General features: G+C 44.9%; 1 protein-coding gene across 10 annotated transcripts in view; it reads left to right on the forward strand.

Moving 5' to 3' along the window:
* TRERF1 (transcriptional regulating factor 1) overlaps positions 1 to 13,963 on the forward strand; it is an 83,567-nt gene that overhangs the window by 44,026 nt on the left and 25,578 nt on the right. For 9 of the 10 annotated variants that reach the window (XM_082217310.1, XM_082217309.1, XM_082217311.1 and 6 more), the window contains exon 2: positions 11,388 to 13,050. In XM_082217310.1, the coding sequence (XP_082073436.1) occupies positions 11,641 to 13,050 (1,410 nt within the window). In that variant the 5' untranslated portion in view covers positions 11,388 to 11,640. Of the gene's footprint in view, positions 1 to 11,340; positions 13,051 to 13,963 lie in introns of those variants that run through there. The other variant, XM_082217308.1, reaches the window with a different exon arrangement.

A 13,963-nucleotide genomic window follows, 5' to 3' on the forward strand; every position in this document is an offset into this window, starting at 1 on the left:
CATGCCTCTTGGGATTTGTCTCATTGGAGCCTCTTTAAAAGGCCTTCCATGGTTGCATAAATTGCAGTGGTCAAATATGAACCCCCCCGTGGGGAGACACACCTCCATACAACCTATGCCTGCCAGCAATTCAGCACCTGGACAAGGTGATGCAGGTGGGATATAATGTTGTATGTGGACATGGCCCTGGCACTCGCTCTTCAAGGGGTCATAATTTTATCAGCCTCAGTTCCTCATTTGTAAAATGGGGATAACAGCAGCCTACCTAATTTGACTATTGCCAGAAAAGCCCATTAAGAACTCTGTGAATACAGTGGTACCTCGTGTTAAGAACTTAATTCCTTCTGGAGGTCCGTTCTTAACCTGAAACTGTTCTTAACCTGAGGTACCACTGTATTCACAGAGTTCTTAATGGGCTTTTCTGGCAATAGTCAAATTAGGTAGGCCTATGTGGGACAAGAAGCTACAGTTAGAACTGGATATGAAACAACTGATTGGTTCAAAATTGGGAAAGGAGTACAGCAAGGCTGTATATTGTCTCCTTGCTTATTTAACTTATATGCAGAATTCATCATGCGAAAGGCTGGGCTGGATGAATCCCAAGCTGGAATTAAGATCGCCGGAAGAAATATCAACAAATAGAAGGGGAAGAAATGGAGGCAGTGAGAGATTTTACTTTCTTGGGCTCCATGATCACTGCAGATGGTGACAGTAGTCACGAAATTAAAAGACGCCTGCTCCTTGGGAGAAAGGCGATGGCAAACCTAGACAGCATCTTAAAAAGCAGAGACATCACCTTGCCAACAAAGGTCCGCATAGTTAAAGCCATGGTTTTCCCAGTAGTGATGTATGGAAGTGAGAGCTGGACCATAAAGAAGGCTGATCGCCGAAGAATTGATGCTTTTGAATTATGGTGCTGGAGGAGACTCTTGAGAGTCCCATGGACTGCAAGAAGATCAAACGCATCCATTCTGAAGGAAATCAGCCCTGAGCGCTCACTGGAAGGACAGATCGTGAAGCTGAGGCTGCAATACTTTGGCCACTTCATGAGAAGAGAAGTCTCCCTGGAAAAGACCCTGATGTTGGGAAAGATTGAGGGCACAAGAAGAAGGGGACGACAGAGGACGAGATGGTTGGACAGTGTTCTTGAAGCTACAAACATGAGTCTGACCAAACTGTGGGAGGCAGTGGAAGACAGGAGTGCCTGGCGTGCTCTGGTTCATGGGGTCACAAAGAGTTGGACACGACTAAACGACTAAACAACAACAACCACTTTAGCTAATGAGGCCTCCCACTGCCGCTGCACAATTTCTGTTCTCATCCTGAAGCAAAGTTCTTAACCCGAGGTACTATTTCTGGGTTAGCGGAGTCTGTAACCTGAAGTGTCTGTAACCTGAAGCATCTAACCTGAGGTACCACTGTAATACGTTTTCTGGTTGAGTAGCAGCTCCCACCATTCCTGACTGCTGGCCATGCTCACTGGGGCTGCTGGGAGTTGGGAGTCCAGCAACTTCTGAAGGGCAACAGGTTCCCAATCTCTATGTTATGACTTAGCGATGCTCAACAATCATCCTTTCCCCCCTTCTTCTTTTTTTGAAACCCCGGCAGCCAGCTTAAATAGTAGCAGCTTGGTAGGTTGAATATTGAGATCAAATATCAAATTCCTACTTGGGTACAAACTTTCCTGGTGGCCTTTGACTTCACACTTGAGCCACGTACCTCACAGACTTGTTGAGTGGATATAAGCCACTTGTTGCTTCTCTGTGGCTGGAAGGGTGAAATAGCAATTTGGCTATCAAGGCAAGACCAACTGGTGAGAGTGTCAGGTTGGTGCAAGCTGAGCATGGGCTGGAAAGTGATGGCAGATTTGTTATACTACCCTCATTTGTCCCTTGGTGCAAACAGAACAACCTTCTTTACATGAACAACTGGTTATATCAACCCTATAAATGTTTGTTTGTTTGTTGTGTTAGCTTTGAGCCTCACCTTTTCATATTAAACATCCAAGATGGCAAACGACAAAGCTAAATAGTTGCAGAATAAAATCAGATTTGGAAAACAAGAACAGATGAAAATAGAGCATTAAAAAAAAAGAAAAAAAGCAGTCAACTGAAAATGAGCAACAGAGGAAACAAATCGCTTAATAGCCAAAAAGCCTTTCCATACAGGAAGTTTGGAACAGGAAGCCTGAAAACGTTAGACAGTCTCAATCAGCAGTTCTCAACCTGTGGGTTCCCAGATGTTGTTGGACTACAACTCCCATCATCCCTGAGCTCTGGCTTTGCTGGCTAGGGGTGATGGGAATTGTAGTCCAACAACATCTGGGAACCCACAGGTTGAGAAAGGCTGGTCTAGATGGATTTCCCTAGTGAGCAGGTTCTAGAGCATGAATTAGGAACCTTCTGTCTGTAGGCAGAATCAGCAGGCCAAAGCCCTTTGTTCCTTTCTGGCACACTGGCCGTGTTGCGCTCCCTTCGTGGTCATCCCAGCATCAATGGTCATTTACATGGCATTGAAAATACTGAGAGACCCACGGCAGTGGAAGATGTGGGGCTGAGCAGGAAGCAGTTGCTCCCTTCCTGTGCTGCTGGCTCTCTTGGCTTTCTCACTGAGAAAGTAACGCAGGATCTGTGTGCCAAGAAATGGGCTCCCTTTCCTCAGCATGGCTTCTTCGCTGTTCCCTGAGGAACAAGACTCCCAAGGGAATTCACTTCGGAATGGAGAGGTTCCTCAGCCCTGTTTTAGAGCCTAGGGAATGTAAGAGCGTGCTGGATCAGACCGGTGGCCCGTCTAGTCCAGCCTGCTCTACTCACAGTGGCTGAACAAGTTGCCTGTGGTCAGCCAGGCAGCAGGATTTGAGCAGAAAAGCACTGTCCCCCTCCTGCGGTTTTCATCTACTAGGAAGGTGCTTCCTCTTGTCTGTCCACAACGTGCCTCACATGTTGGCAGGATATAAAGAAGGGCATCTTGTGAAGATCTTAAAACCTAGGCAGGTTTGTAATGAAGAAAGCAGTCTTCCAGATATCAGCAGTATAGACATTTTCTAATTGCAGCATTAAACTGATGGTGGGGGAAATGTTCATGCCCTCTTAGCGTGCCTTCTTTCCAGGAAAACCTTACAGAAATTGCTTGGCTTTAGACCTTAAGAATTGTGCATCAGGATTGTTATTTTTAAATGGCCTTCTCCGCTTCTGTGCCAGGATGCCTGCAGATCTGATAATAAAGCTATTTTTTTATGACAGATGCAATTTCAAACTCTGAAAACTGGGACATAGGCAGAAATGCCCTTCTGCCCACTAACTCCTCCAATAGAATGCCTTTCAAAACAGAACAAAACATAGCAATGAACTCTGTGTACAAAAGCGTACAGTTGGGTTTTCAGGGGACCTAGTCTGAACCAGATATGGCATGTATTTGAATCACTTGTGGCCAGAATAAGTTAATTCTTTTAATACTCCCAGGTCTTTAACTATACAGTCATACCTCGGGTTGAATGTGCTTCGGGTTGAGAGCATTCGAATTGCGCTCTGCCGCAACCCGAAAGTAACGGAGCGCGTTACTTCCGGGTTTCGCCGCATGCGCAGACGCTCAAAATGACGTCATGCGCAGAAGCGGTGAAAAGCGACGCGTGCGTGTGCAGACGTGTCATCGCTAGTTACGTTTGCTTCTAGATACGAACGGGGCTCCAGAACGGATCCCGTTCATATCCAGAGGTACCACTGTATAGAAATAGCTCTCTATAAATTCTTAGTGATGGTAGTGTACTAACATGAGCAATATTTACATTCTGCCCTGTGTGACAAAGGGCCCATTGGACTGGATGAGAGAAATTAAGTGGCAGCAGTTTTATTACTTTTATTAATTTATTTGTTTTCATTATTTGTTACAATTTATAAGTACTTCCTTCCTTCCATGGAACTCAAGGTAGTTAGTGTGCATTGCTTTCCCCTTCTCACAGCAAACCTGCAAGGTAGAATACGCTGAGAGTTTCTCCCAAAGTCACTCAATGAGCTTCATAATTGAGATTTAAACCTGGGTCTTGCTTGTAGGAAGTGTGACACTTAGTTTAACCACTATGCCGCAGTTTGAGAAGGCTGATAAAGCCCCTTTTCCTATAGGAAACCTAGATTTATTTGGACATTTCCTTTATAAAGTATGCATAAACAGAGATCCAGTTCTTTTCCAGAGGCATGTATTTTAAACAGGACTGTTGCAGATGCTTACATATTGCATCTGTGATACCTGATGGAAGAGTGTGTGTGTGGTTTTTGGATATTGGAATCTAGTTACAAAACTTTCCAGAGGGATGGCTGGTTTAGTTTCTTGCAGCAGAAACAAAACCCTTGTGGCACTTTAAAGACTAACAAATTTATTATGGCATAAGCTTTTGGGGACTGTAGCCCATTTTTTTGGTTACAGCTGGGAATAATGGGGATGTAGCAGGGTAGTGGGAACAAGGGAGGGGCAGTGCATGTGATTTCAGCTGTGTGAATCGGCACATTGTGCATTCGCCTTCAGACATTAGTTTAAGTATGGTTTAAAGCAGGGGTCAGCAAACTTTTTCAGGTCCACTGTTCCTCAGACTATATTTTGGGGAGAAAAAAAATGAATGAATTCCTATGCCCTACAAATAACCCAGGGATGCATTATAAATAAAAGCACACATTCTACTCATGTAAAAACACCAGGCAGACCCCACAAAAAACCCAGAGATGCATTTTAAATAAAAGGACACATTTTACTCATGTAAAAACGCTGATTTCTGGCCCATCTGCGGGCCGGATTTAAAAGGTGATTGTGCCGGATCTAGCCCCTGGGCCTTAGTTTGCCTACCATGGTTTACCGTACTTTAAAGTGATGTGTGAACCTGGCCTAATACAATGAAATATAACTGTGCTTTGCCTCAGTGTTCATGTATGTCCATCACAGTAAAGGAACATATATTATTAAGATTCTTTGGAACTGGTAAGTCTGGATAGTGGTTGCATTACCCTTTTAATGTGTGAAAATATCATAGTTTATTACTTCTTTATTTATATTCTTTAAGGCATCTACTTGGGTATAAGGCAAATTGATGTCATTCTTTCGAATGCAGTGGTGCCTCGCGAGACGAAATTAATTCGTTCTGCGAGTTTTTTCGTCTAGCGAGTTTTTCGTCTTGCGAAGCACGGTGTCGGAAAAGTTTTGGAAAAGCTTCAAAAATCACCAAAAACCTCAAAAAAGGCTACCACACCGTGTTCTATGAGTTGCTCCTCGAAGTCAAGTCACAACTGTATTAACGGTGTTAAGAAAAAGGAAACAAAGTTGCAAGGCGTTTTCGTCCTGCGAAGCAAGCCCATAGGGAAATTCGTCTTGCGAAGCAGCTAAAAAACCGCAAAACCCTTTCGTCTAGCGAGTTTTTCGTCTTGCGAGGCATTCGTCCTGCGGGGCACCACTGTAAGTCCTATTTGGTGTCCTTATTTCCTTACGATATGTACTTAGGCTCACGACCTTAATTTAATTGCTTTTTGTGTGTGCCTTAGATGAATCATTTTGGGGCATATGAATACAACGTAAAATGCTACAAAGAACAAATTGCCTCAGAGTAATTGAGATTTCTGAAAACAGGAGTTGCTTCACAGATTTATGTGTTGTTTATCAGATTTATAATTGGACTATGAAGCATGGCACGTTTAAGGAGTCTATTAAGCAAATGTTCGTTTGACAAGATGGTATGTTCTCTCACCTTATGGTTAGAAATAACATTGGAATATAAGAACATCAAAACGGACTTGATGGATCAGAGCAAAAGGACAAGTACCAGTTTACTTAGAAGTAAGTTCTGCAGTATTCAGTGAGGCTTATTCCCTAATAAGTGTGATTATGATTGCAGCCTTAGTCTACAAAAAATGTAGGTGGCATTGTTGGTCCACAGGAAGTGGGTGTAGAATCCAAAAACCACATGGCTTTATTAGGACTAGCCAAAATGTCTCAAAATCACAAGCAAGCTTTTGATTTGACCAGAACTCTTCCATCAGGGGAGAAGAAACGAGGTGTGATGATGTTAGCTCAAAGCCGACAGTTTATGCAACAATCTACAGAATGCAGAAAGAGTTATGCGGACACAATTAGATTAGCCTCACCAGCTGTAAGACAGATTGCAAGTTGTACCCAGGGCTACATGGACAAAGAAACAACAATGACCTTACTTTCCAGCTATGGTCAGTCAGTTCCCCCTGGAAGGGCTGGTGATTATTGGGATCTCACCTGACAATGATAATAATAATAATAATAATAATAATAATAATAATAATAATAATAAATAATTTATTATTTATACCCCGCCCATCTGGCTGGGCCTCCCCAGCCACTCTGGGCGGCTTCCAAAAGAATATTAAAATACTATAATACATCAAACATTAAAAGCTTCCTGAAACAGGGCTGCCTTCAGATGTCTTCTAGAAGCCTGCTAGTTGTTGTTCTCTTTGACATCTGGTGGGAGGGTGTTCCACAGGGAAGGCGCCACTACCGAGAAGGCCCTCTGCCTGGTTCCCTGTAACGTGGCTTCTCGCAGTGAGGGAACCTCCAGAAGGCCCTCGGTGCTGGACCTCAGTGTCCGGGTAGAACGATGGGGGTGGAGACGCTCCTTCAGATATACTGGACCAAGGCCGTTTAGGGCTTTAAAGGTCAGCACCAACACTTTGAATTGTGCTCGGATGGTGGAGTTTAAGCCTTTTGATCCCGGCTATGGTCCTGACGAAAATCTCTCATCTGAAGCAGCTATTTGCATTGGGAGGAAATCCATCACCATTGTCAGTGGCAAATGGCAACTTTTGATGAGCCGTTTTTGTCAGGACTGGGGGCGTGGGGCAGGGGGAGATTTTCGATTTTGCTAAAAACAACAACACCATTCTCATCTGCTGCAGTTCTAATAACTAGCAGTTCCTCGCGGCCCCTGCTGTTTTACATTTAAAAAACACCCATGCTGAATTCAAAGACGGTATTTAGCATCCTGCTTGGTTTTGCCATTCCTCCGCGTCCAGAACACACAATGGTGGGGATTTTGCTCCATATCACTAATGTTGATGGTAGTGGTGGGGAAACACACTATGTAATGAGATTGGCCTAGATCAGGGGTCTGCAACCCGCGGCTCCAGAGCTGCATGTGGCTCTTTTACACCTTTGCCGCGGCTCCGGGGCGGATACTAGCAAGGGGAGGAGGTGCATTGTGTGCCCCGACACTCCCCACTGTGGCGGGCGCTGTACTGGCTGTGACGTCGCATGGGGGCAGTGCGTGCGTTAGTCACGCACCGTCCCGACGTCACCTTCCTACCTGCTGTCAGATCGCGGCTCTGGAGATATATTTGTTTTAAATGTCGCAATGGTTTTGCGGCTCCCAGTTGTTGTTTTTCTTCGGAAATGGGTCCAAGTGGCTCTTTTTGTCTTAAAGGTTGCAGACCCCTGGCCTAGATATTATGGAGGGGAAGGTGGCACATAAGCCAAAAGACAACCTGAACTCATCTGTATTCGTTAAATGGAAATCAGCTAACAGAGTACATTAAAAAAAAAATAATCAGCCAGGCTCTCCCTACCCACCCTTTAAGCACTTTATCAAACATGCCGAACTTCCTTTTTCAACCATAGGAATAGCCTTCCCATGTTGGCTTACCAGATGCGTTCAGGAAGCCCACAAGCCACAGGCACAAAGGCGGTGGCCTGTCCTGCTGTTTCCTTCAAAAACTGGTATATAAGTGGCATACCTCTTCTGCTCACACGTAACGACGAGCCACACTTTCTGGCTTATTGTGGTTGTCAAGAATGAGCAGCACGCTTGTGCACGCTGTCCAGTTTGCTCCTTCCATAAGCAAACCAAGAAACACTGGCTTTCCATTATGCCTGAACCGGGTGGTTTGTTCCGCCATAACAAGACTTGAAGCCATGGTTTTCCTGGTTTTAACCCATAAAGCCCTAAGTAGGTTGGGACCAGGTTACTTGGAACATTGCCTCCTCCCGTGTAGGTCTTAGGCTCCTCTGCAAAATCCCTGCTCCTGAGGCCAGCCAAGGAGAGGATGGTTTCAGTAATGGTACCATGGCTACGGAATGATCTCCCAGGGGAAAGGTTACCTGGTACTTTCTCCAGTGTCTTTTCAGCACCAGATGAAGACCTTTTCGATCACTCGGGCCTTTTAATTTGTTCTTCTTTTCTTCTCCTTTCTTTAAAATCTAGCCTGTTTTTTATTACAAGAGAAACCGCATTAAAAAACAAAACAACCCCTGGCCATCTTTTATTGAGCAGGATTCAGCTAATGAGTCTTATTAACAGAAGCTTGTGTTAAGGACTTCTGCTTGTCTAGCAGGGCTTCCCCCACTTCTCTTCCCCCTGCAAGCCCCCAAAATTGGCTTGGGCAGGGGTTTGGGGGAACCCCTAAATAGCGTGCAGGGGAAAAAACAAGGGAAACTTTTGTCTGACAAGTGCTCTTTCACTCTTATCACACACATAGAGCATTGTAGTGTACATAGGCTGCCAGGGAATATTTGTTTGGTGGGTGGCTATATAAATTCAAATATTACTGCTACTACTAGTAGTATTAACCTTCCCATTAGTATTCTCTATTAGTATTAGTAGGGAAGGTATTGCAACTCCTTAATAACTTTTGGTCACCCATTGCTGCACCTTTCCCAGCTCTGTGATACCCTTTTCGATATGTTTGATATCTTACGCATCTATTAAAATTTGAACCTTGCCTTGTTTTTCGAAATCCATTTTGCATTTTGAAGCAGGCGCCGAGTTTTCCCTCCCCTCTAATGCATGACTCCCAGCAGTGAGAAATATTTGAAGTATCTTGAAAAAAAATTAATAAAGCAATTTAGCCAAAAGATAATAGCTGACATTTATGGAAGAGAATTGCTTGGCTGCTATGGGAATAATTGTGTCCATAAGAAATTATCTCTTTTGCATTAAATTGAATAAATGCAATTAATGAGAAGTTAATATAGTCCTCCCATTTCAGAGTAATGATGGCATTGGTTTTTGTTTTTAAAAAATATATATCTTGACACAGTTATCCCTTTATGTAGAGGGAGGGGCTTTTATTGTGGTTTCCACAATGGTTCTTTAAAGAAGATGAGCAATATCCCCCCCAATTTTAATAAAGAAGATATTAAGAACTGCATTTTCCCCCTCCCCTTCTTTCTCAGACCGTGAGCTTAATCACATTTGCAGTGCTGTAACTGTTCTAAATCAAATGTTTTCAAGATTCTTGCAGTGAGCAATCCTTAGACAAGAAGATATCTGAGCCTCTGTGCTTTTCAGTCTTCCTCACTGCCTGATTTCAAGGAAGAGGTCAGAAGTAGTCTATGGTCCTTTAAAAGAGAGAAAATACTTCTGACATTAAATTTAATCTCCCCCCCCAAAAAAAAAAAAAAAAAAAACACCAACCAGCTTCAGGACTGAAATTTGACATTGAGATTTGCTAAGCAAGCCAGTGTGGTATAGTGGTTCTGTTATAGGCTGGGAACTGGGAGGCCAGGGTTCAAATCCTACCTTAACCATGAAGCTCACTGGGTGGCCGTGGGCCAGTCACACCCTTTTAGCCTAACCTAACTCTCAGGGTTATTTTGAGGGTAAAATGGGGAGAGGGAGAACAATGTGTGCTACTTTCCTGGAGGGAAGGTGGGATATAAGCAGGATAAATAAATGTGTTTGTGCTGGTGAATCATTCAAGCCCTCTGCAGTCTTCCACACACACAGGATTAGACATGCATTAGCAGAAGAAGCCCATTGACCCCTCCCACTCTGTTAGCCTCTCATCACCAGTCCCCATCATCCTCTGCAAAGTGAGACCTGAACATCCACAGCAAGGAATCTTCACAAGTGGAGAACTGCAGGAGTTGAACCCCCTTGGTGGGTGTGGCAAGAGAGAGTAGGACCAAAGGCCTCATTCCTGCTCTCCACCTCACTGTGTGAGGGGTGTATCTTCAGAAGAAGGCTGTGGCCTGGGTAGTGATGGAGACTTCATTAGATCATCCCAGGCTGAGGCCCAGCACACATGCACCTGTTAAAATGTGGTGGTGTTGGGGCACAAGGGAACAAGGCTCAGCACATCACTCTTTGATGCTTGCAGAATAAGGCTCAGTGGGTCTCCCATCTGGAAAATTTCCAGAGAGCTTCTTGTAGGACATTCTTTACCCACTAGTGAATAGGTTGGTGTCAGCTAGGGTCTTCAACAGCAATGGAGAGCTTCTCAAAGGAGAGAAGGGTAAACCCAGTACAATTTGAGAGACCTGTTGTCTGCTCTACACAGTGGCAAGAGATTTTCCCAAAAGCCAACTTTGGGCACATTGATAGGTGTGGTTTCTAAGCTGGACTCAGACTTTAGTAAGGTCTTCTTGGACACCAAGTTTATCCATGTGGCCAGCTGATAGACCTAGTGTCTGCTCTGGATACCTTCCAGGGGCAACAGAAGAAGGTCTGCCAGTTGGTAGACCAAAGGTATACCAAATGTTCTTTGAAAAATAAACCTTCAGAAGGGTTTCTTGGAGATTGCACACTGTAGCTAACCAGTAGACCTTCAATGTGTTTCTTCTCTGCCATGTAGAATGTGAATCATTGTCATCTCCAGGTAGGACTGGGAGAGACCCCAGTCTGAAACCCAGGAGAGCCGCTGCAAATCAGTGTAGCTGATAACCAACTAGGTGGACCCTGTATGAGACAGCTTCTGATGTTGGTAGCCACCTCTAGGTTTTATGTTACATCACCCCCACTAACTCACTCTGCCTTTGCATTCTTACTGCCTTCGCAATGTTAGACTTCTCTACTCTAACCTTCATATACAATTGGGGGGGGGGGGTGGAAGAAGGAAGCCAGAATCTGGGGCAGACTGGAGGGAGCAGGAGAGAGTGTGATGGCTGGGTGCAGTTTGCTTTTCTTAACTCTGGGTTGAGACACACCCTGTGGAAAAGAGGTGGAGAAGCACTCTCCATTCTGTTAGCCAGACAGCTTGCTTCTCCGGGGATTCCATAGGGAGGTAAGGGGATTCTTTGGCAGGGAAGGCTAGTGGATGGAGCAATGATTATTACCTTACATTTCCTTTTGGAGAGTGGAATTCTTCATCTGCATTCCAGCTACTCACCCCACTAATTCATTGTATTTGAAATCCTAGGGGTGTGGCATTGGAGTTGTATTTAGAGCATAGAAATGAAGAGCAGAAAAATGTTTTTCTCAATGATAACAGATTTAATTACCTTTTCTTTAAAAAACCCTGCACTTTTGCGTAGGGTCAAGTGTTCTTTCTTTCCTTCCTTTTTCTGTTTTAACTATGCTAGGTGCACTCTTGTCCCAAGGAAAGTTGATAAGGCTATGCAGAACAGAATAAAAACAATTACACCTTTTTCCTTTCCCTTCCCAGGTGTCCAGAGTATGCCGAGTATATTCTTAGAATGAAGACTGATGCTTTTTCGGCCCATTTAATGAAGGAATGAAACCTTCTCTGCTTGAAAGGGGAACAGCCATCCAGAAAGAATTTAGTTCCGTAGTGCAGATGGAAGAGCCAAAAAAATAAATCACTTCACAGACGATTTCTCAGGGATTACAGATCTTGGTGTGTGGTTTCTTAAAAAAAAATAAAAAACAAAAAATTAAATGGTTTTTGTTGAGAGAAAATGGGAGATCAGCAAATGTACAAAACGAGCCATGTTGTCAACAACAACGAAAGCTTGTATTACCAGCAGCAGCAGCAACAACAACACCACCTAAATTCCCTTGCACCGTTAAACCACAGCTATGGAACATCAGCCATGGATGCAACTCAGGAATCTCCGCTCTCCCCATCGTTCCCCCAAGACACCAGGGAAAACATAGCTTTGAATGCTGGGTCCAAAACCCTTGGGTTGATGGATTCTCCTAGGCAATCCAGTTGGGCCCATTTGGGTTCCGGGAACCACGCCCCAGTGAGGAACAACCAAAACGTCATGTGGGGCTCAGCGGGGCAAGGTGAAGTAACTGACGGATACGAGCATCTGTGTTCCCAAGCCAACGAGGTCAGGCCGCAGAAAATGACGAGTGGCGTTTTGCATAAGCTGGACTCCTTCGCCCAAGTGTTTGCAAACCAGAACTTAAGGATCCAAGTCAACAACGTATCTCAGGTCATCCAGCCTTCGGCGATGGGCGGCACTGGCGACAGCGCCCTTCGGCAGCTGCTGTCTCAGAAGCCTGCGGTGGAGCAGCAGCCCGCCGTGCAGAGATACCAACAGGTGCCGCAGCAAGTCCACCAGGGTTTTGTCGGCGCGCCGCAGAAGCAGCACATGCACATGATGGCGCACCAACAACCCCTCTATTACGACGAACAGCAGCATTTAGCCCATCTGCAGATGCACCCTGCCACGCATCAAGGGCAGGCCCACTTCCAGCAAATGCACTCTCAACACCTGCTGCCACAGCAGCTACAGCAAGATCAATACTATCTGCAGCAGCAGCAGCAGCAGCAGCAGCAGCAGCAACAATCCCACCAAGGACAACATAGGCTTTTAATACACCAGTTGCAACAGCAGCAGCAGCAGCAGCAGCAGAGGCAATGCCCAGTGCAAACAGCTCAGTATTATTCAATACAGCCTATGATGCAACAGTTGCAGCAGCAGCAGCAGATGCAAATGCAACTTCCTGCCTTTCACAGAGATCCTGACCAGAAGCCTCTGCACGAGACTCATCAGTACTCTCAGGATCGGGGTCATTCTGTGCAGCTCATTCAGCTGGGAGCAGTGCCTCAATACTTCTATCAAGATCAGCAGCAGCCCTTCAGGCATTTGTATTCACAAAGCTTATTGCAGCAGCAGCAGCAGCCGCCACCAGGAGATGCCAGTCAGCCAAACCATTACCAGAGCAACAACAAGGCTCAGGCACTGATGGATTCACACCTTGGATTCCCCTTGGCAGAAGGGACGGAGGGCACAGTTCAGCAGGACATGAATTCTGTCGCCGGTGGCGTCCCTCAGCAACCTCTGATGTCCCCAGAAGGTATCCACGTGGATATCAAAGGGCCACGGCCATTATCCCCTGGTCCAATGTGGCCTCAGGTATGTAATACTTTCTTTACTGTATCTGAGTTTGGGAAGAAGCAGAAACCAAATTCGCCTCTGCTGTGTGAAGTGGAATTCCATCAGAAGTTTTAGGCTCCCATTGGCACAGTATTTTGGTGAATCCACAACTTATTAGCCTGGGCACTGAGGTCCGGCTGCGAGGGGCTTATGGCGGTTTCCTTACTGCAAGAAGTGAAGCTACAGGGAACCAGGCAGAGGGCCTTCCCGATAGTGGCGCCCGCCCTGTGGAACATCCCATCAGATGTCAAGGAAATAGACAACTACAGTCGTACCTTGGAAGTCAAACGGAATCCGTTCCAGAAGTCCATTCGACTTCCAAAACGTTCGAAAACCAAATTGCAGCTTCTGATTGGCTGCAGGAAGCTCCTGCAGCCAATCAGAAGCCGCGGAAGCCCTGTTGGATGTTCGGCTTCCAAAAATAGTTCGCAAACCAGAACAGTCACTTCCGGGTTTGCCAAAATGTTCGGGAACTAAGCTGTTTGAAAACCAAGGTACACTGTAGTTGACTTTTAGAAGTCACCTGAAGGCAGCCCTGTTTAGGAAGGTTTTTAATGCTTGATGTTTTATTGGGGTTTTTCTTTTTTTGTTGGGAGCTGCCCAGAATAACTGGGGCAATCCAGCCAGAAGGGCAGCAAATAATAAAAATTAAATTATTATTATTATTATTATTATTAATAATTTTAATTAATTACCATATTTTTCCGTGAATAAGATGCCCCCATGTATAAGATGACCCCTTATTTTAAACTTTTAAAAAATTGGGAAACGTGTAGTCTTATACACGGAAAAATACGGTAATTTGTTGGCCTCCTAATACAGGGCAGTCTTGAAGGCGGCATAGTTTAAAAACATAAAAGTTTGTGCTTGTTTAAATTCTAATGGTGGTGGT

Source organism: Podarcis vaucheri (genome assembly GCF_965113315.1).
Source record: "Podarcis vaucheri genome assembly, chromosome: 3".
Lineage (NCBI taxonomy): Eukaryota > Metazoa > Chordata > Lepidosauria > Squamata > Lacertidae > Podarcis > Podarcis vaucheri.